Below are 5552 nucleotides of genomic sequence, written 5' to 3'. Positions count from 1 at the left end.
TTTTGTTCTTAGATCGAGGATTTGTTTCGATCGATTTAGCTGAGAACTGTACTGTTTTCTGTAGACTTGCCTGAGCTGCGTTTAATTCAGCAATGGTGAAGCCGAAAATTGCGCCGTCTATGTTGTCATCGGACTTTGCAAATTTGGCATCGGAGGCGGAGCGGATGATCCGATGCGGCGCGGATTGGCTTCACATGGATATAATGGTACCTTCTTTCCTTTCATTGCCAATCTATTCAGTTGCACAAAGTTGAATGAATTTGGATTTTATACCCTGTATGCTGATTGATATTTTGCCAATACTTGGGCTAGTTATCCCGACTGTGCCGTGTTAGCCCGATCAAAGTATACAACGGTTACGACTGCTAGCTCTTTTTTGAGCCACTTTCATTGACGTAGCTCGAACCATTTTTCAACGCCTGGCTTTTGGTCAAAATTCAAATGGCCAAACAGCGATCCCCTAGGTTCAAACTTATCACATCACATCGTTCTATATCCTCAGAACACTGCCGTGATTACCTAAATGTTGTGTTATATAAAAAATATTTTCAATGAAATTTGGAAATTTCTGTTTGTTTTGCTCGTTTTTTAAATGTACATTATTGTAGAATATATGTCAAAGGACACTCAACAATTGTATGCGGGCAAATGCCAAATAGTGAAGTTATTTGCTGTAAAAACATGAAAATGAACACTTGATAGCTGTCATGCTTCATTATTTTTCTTTTGTTTCACTTAGATTATGGTTTTCGAGCTTCTTATGACGCTTAATTATATCTGTTTTCAAATTTGGAAATTTTTTGTTGCATAGCTTTTTGGAACAATTTGCTTGATTTACACTAACATGATTTCTGATATAATCATTTTGGACGGTTCTTTTGCAGGATGGGTAGGTTCGCTACTCTGTCAACGATCACATATGTACACTCATAACTGGTGAATTATGTGACTTATGCTTATCCTTTATTTAACAGTCACTTTGTTCCAAACCTAACAATTGGTGCTCCAGTCATTGAAAGCCTGAGGAAGCATACAGAGTAAACTTTCCATTCGTGCTAATACAAAATCACGTACCTTTGCGATGTTCCTTGTATAAACGTCAAACGTGAACATATCTCTTTTGCAGTGCATATTTAGATTGCCACCTAATGGTCACCAATCCTCTAGATTATGTTGAACCATTGGGAAAAGCTGGTGCTTCTGGTTTCACTTTTCACGTGGAGGTCTCTAAAGGTGTAGTAGTATCTTTTGGAGATATCTCTTTTATCGTTGTAATAATTTTAGCTGCATTGGTATCTTTTGGTGATATTAAACGTTTGCTGTATACTATGAGTGGAAAACCAATTGACACAAATTACAGTCATATGTTATATTCAGTGACTTTAAAATGTCCTGTCATTGTAGATTGATTATGTGTGAAGGATGGATGATATTTAGGTATCTTTGGCAGATAATTGGCGGGAACTTGTGCAAAAGATCAAGTCAAAGGGAATGAGACCTGGTGTTTCCTTGAAGCCTGGAACCCCTATTGAAGAATTGTATCCACTCGTAAGACGCCTTCTGCTTCTCTATAGCGACATAAATAGATAGCATGAGACTGAAGAATTATATGTATCGACTGTAGTTAAAGGGAACTTATTCCTTTCTTGTACTTGCTAGCTTGAAGACGAAAATCCTGTGGAGTTGGTTCTAGTTATGACCGTGGAACCTGGATTTGGTGGGCAGAAATTTATGCCGGAAATGATGGATAAGGTGCATGAGTAATTCTCCTCAATATTCATTTATGAATTACTCATGTATAATTTGTGTGATATATATTTTAAAGTGAATATTTAGGTCCGTGCTTTGCGGAAGATGTATCCATCACTTGATATAGAGGTGAGTTTCAGCAGTTTTTGCACCAATTTTAATCCCTGTTCATATCATAAGGTTTTTGGTTGTGATCTCAGCAATTACTGATTAATTGTCTTGTGCAAGCTTACTCCCAAACTATGGTTTCACGGAAATATACTCACCGAATTTGGCTGTTTGGGTCTTAATAACTTTTTGAGTCCTGGAACTTGATGCAATGTATAGTTTTGTTCAAGATACCAATGTTATTATCAAAGGGGGCTTTCTTGTTATAGTTTTGTTTTGCAGCTGAGAAAGATTGGTGAGTTTGCAGGTGGATGGTGGTTTAGGCCCTTCAACCATTGATATGGCTGCTTCAGCAGGAGCTAACTGCATTGTGGCCGGAAGTTCAGTTTTTGGAGCTCCAGACCCTGCTCAGGCTATAGCTCTGTTGCGCAAGAGTGTGGAGCAGGAACTGCAGAGTAATTGATTCCTTATTATTGCATAATGTTGCTTGCTTTTTTCGTCAAACCACGGCAATTCAGCAACATAGAATGAATAAAAAAAATGTTGTACAAACTTAGCTGTGGACCCTTTGTTAACTACTGTTGTATTCATAGATGCATGAGGTTGTTTGTATGGGAATTTTAGTTGTAAAATGAATAATACTGGATAAACTCTAGTGTGGTGATGAAAAAATGTGTAGCTTTCTACATGGTATTTGGGGAAATAATTGTATTCTCTGACAGCAGCTGATTATTAATCATGTACTATATCCTCAACTTTATTTCACCATAAAATGGTTTGAGTGGAAAGGGCTCTGAAGAATTTTTGTTACAAATTTTCAAGATACCATAGTTCCTAGACACAATTTGAATTCTAAATTCATTTTTTGTGTGTGTGTGTGTGTGCTCTTCACGTGCTGTCACGTGTGCAGCCCCTGGCACCCAAGAAAAGTGCTGATTTCAGTACTACTAAAACTTTTCATTGATGAAATCAATGTAAAAAGTGCAGTTTTTGGGGCATCGCAGCCGCACCTTGGAATGGTATGCATTATGGTATTATTTTATGAATCCTACACAAACTTGTTTATAATTTCAGAACGGGAATGGGATGCACCCGGACGAACTTGAGAATTTAATGAATGTGTTGTAATGAATTTTGAGAGAGATTCTTTCGAAAATAATCATGAAAATTAGAAACCCTCGTTTAACTTTTTTGTAGGTGAAGTGCGTACTATATTCAATGTACCAAGCGAATATAGGAATTTGGGAGCAAACAAATCTTGATACCTTTTCAAAAAACATCAAAGCTCTCAATCCATGCTGAATGTTTCAAGAATAACAATCGGCAATCTTGGGATTAATAGCCACCCAGAAACTACAGCAAATTAAGCACAAGAAAGAGGGGATCTCAAATTTAATTAAAAAAAAACATTAGTCAATGCTAGGATCGAGAATCCTGTCCTAGAATTCTTTGTAATTTTTTAGACAGCCTAGTACAAATTTATATTATTCATCCCCCTTTTGGCCTTCACAGCGTTTTCTTAGCTGAACATCCATATGGGACCGAGTGCTATTTCAAACTGCTAATATTGTTGCAAATCTCTTTATTTTCTGTGCGTATGTACGAGTGTCTGCTACTTGGTTGCAAGTGCTGGTGTTCTCTGAAGGAGAAGTGAATAAACTACCACATAAGGAGAGATGCTTTATGGGCTTGCTAATTTAAGTGTCAATTTGGCTGGACAACTTGCAATGCCATTTGTGAGAAAACTTAATCTTACTCTCAGTTCTTGAAAGAATGACTTGATAATTGCCAGGAAAATACTTCTTCAGCTCGTCTCATTTGCTGTCTTATTTATCCTATGAGAGAAGGTGATGCAACTGGCTGAATTGCTGTTATACTCGAGAAGGCAAGCCCGTTCTTCGTTTCTTGGGAAAATCTGAGGAGCCCAAATAGGGATATCCAGCAGCAAGCATTTAAATCAGTGATTGACACCAGGTGAAAATGCCTGCAATATGGATAGTTGTAGTTTGTGTTGCAGCCAGTACAGTTGGGCTTCTGGCTAGCATAGCTATTGGGGCAGCCATTTTCTTTACTTGCCGGAAAAAGAAAATGCAGGATTCAATAAAGAATGGAGATGTGGAGCTGCAACAATTGAATTTGAGCATCAGAACTATGAGCGATAAGAAAGTTTCTTATGACGGATCTCAATATGCTTTTGATGATCCAATTTCTGATATCACAACTCCCCACAAGATGGTGCTGGAAAATTACACATTTGAGGAGCTTCAGAAGGCAACTGATTGCTTCAACCTGAGTAATCTCATCGAGAGTACCGTATTTCATGGCCGTCTCAAGGGGAAAAATTTGGCAATAAAGAGCTGCACATCAGAAAATCTAGCAAGCATCGATTTTAATCTTTTCCACGATAGGACTTATCATCACCCCAACATTATAAGGATGTTGGGTACTTGTGAAACAGAGGGCTCCGATTCATTTATAGTTCTTGAATTTGCAAAGAATGGCTCCTTGAAGGATTGGATACATGGAGGATTAGCAATCAAAAGCCATTTTATAGCTTCTTGTGATTGTTTCTTGACATGGAACCAGAGAGTGAAAATATGTCTAGATGTGGCAGTTGCCTTGCAGTACATCCACCACATCATGAGTCCTGGTTATGTCCATAGAAACCTCAAGAGTCGGAACGTGTTTCTGGACGAAGAATTCAATGCAAAGATTGGAAACTTCGGCATGGCCAAGTGTGTGAATGTCGGAGGAGATCAGGGTCAAGAATTCTATCCTGGCCATCCCGCAGGATGGAATAAAGGGTACCTGGCACCAGAGTATGTAAATGAAGGTATGATCACCCCTGGTATCGACATATTTGCTTATGGAATGATTTTGCTTGAGATTCTATCCGGGAAAGCACCGATAACAGCCTCAGACGACGTAGGGGAAGTGAAATTTGTGAAGTTGTCCGACGAGATCAAGCACGTTTTGGGGTCAGAGGATGCAGGGAGATTGAAGGAATGGATGGACAGTTCACTGGGGGAGAATTATTCGTTTGATGCAGCGATGGTGTTAGCGAATGTTGCAAGATCTTGTGTCGAAGACGAGCCGCTTTCGAGGCCTAATGCTGGAGAAATAGTTGAGAAGTTGCTGAGGTTGGTGGAAGAAGTGCCGCAAATTGGGGATAAATTCACGTGTGAGAGCTCATGCAAACCCCTTGTCAAGTAGCTTGCCTAGCAAGGACAAGCACGAGATAGCAAGTATGATGTTAATTTCGATAAAATGGAGTTTTGTGGCGAGTTTATGTATACATCAATTGCTGCTATATATTTAAGATTTCAGCACACAATTATAGAAAATGATTGCGTGTATATATATATATACACTAAAAAAGAACACCTGAAAAATTATAAATAGATATATCTTTATTAATATCTGATACATAATAGAGAAGATATAGTTGATTGACAATTATAAAGTAGAAAATAAAAGGTGAAAAACTAAATTCATTAAAAATAAAATAATAAATAATTTAGACATACACATACATATATTACGTTTTTAAAAAACAAATATCAAGTATAAAATGTCTTCCAAGACTCCTATTCATTTTGATCACAAAACCCACTAGGCACTAGCCAGGTAAAGGTTTTACTACTAGTTTAATCATCGTTAACTTAATTTTTTTTAAATCAAGAATGGGAATTAAT

The 5552-nt window shown here is 37.8% G+C and overlaps 2 protein-coding genes across 2 annotated transcripts; both read left to right on the top strand.

The window, feature by feature from the left end:
- Positions 1-2578, top strand: LOC140861574 (ribulose-phosphate 3-epimerase, cytoplasmic isoform). The gene is made up of 8 exons (XM_073264596.1): positions 1-206; positions 885-889; positions 975-1037; positions 1127-1233; positions 1451-1548; positions 1660-1752; positions 1837-1878; positions 2165-2578. The coding sequence occupies exons 1-8, from the start codon at positions 93-95 to the stop codon at positions 2318-2320; spliced, it is 678 nt and encodes a 225-aa protein (XP_073120697.1). The 5' UTR covers positions 1-92; the 3' UTR covers positions 2321-2578.
- Positions 2579-2937: 359 nt separating this feature from the next.
- On the top strand, positions 2938-5158 carry LOC140861571 (protein LYK2). The gene is made up of 2 exons (XM_073264593.1): positions 2938-3593; positions 3705-5158. The coding sequence occupies exon 2, from the start codon at positions 3838-3840 to the stop codon at positions 5068-5070; it is 1233 nt and encodes a 410-aa protein (XP_073120694.1). The 5' UTR covers positions 2938-3593; positions 3705-3837; the 3' UTR covers positions 5071-5158.
- Positions 5159-5552: the final 394 nt, after the last annotated feature.

This window comes from Henckelia pumila, chromosome 4, assembly GCF_033568475.1.
Source record: "Henckelia pumila isolate YLH828 chromosome 4, ASM3356847v2, whole genome shotgun sequence".
NCBI lineage: Eukaryota > Viridiplantae > Streptophyta > Magnoliopsida > Lamiales > Gesneriaceae > Henckelia > Henckelia pumila.
The sequence above is the reverse complement of the archived record's forward strand: the minus strand, read 5'-3'. Positions and strand labels throughout refer to the sequence as shown.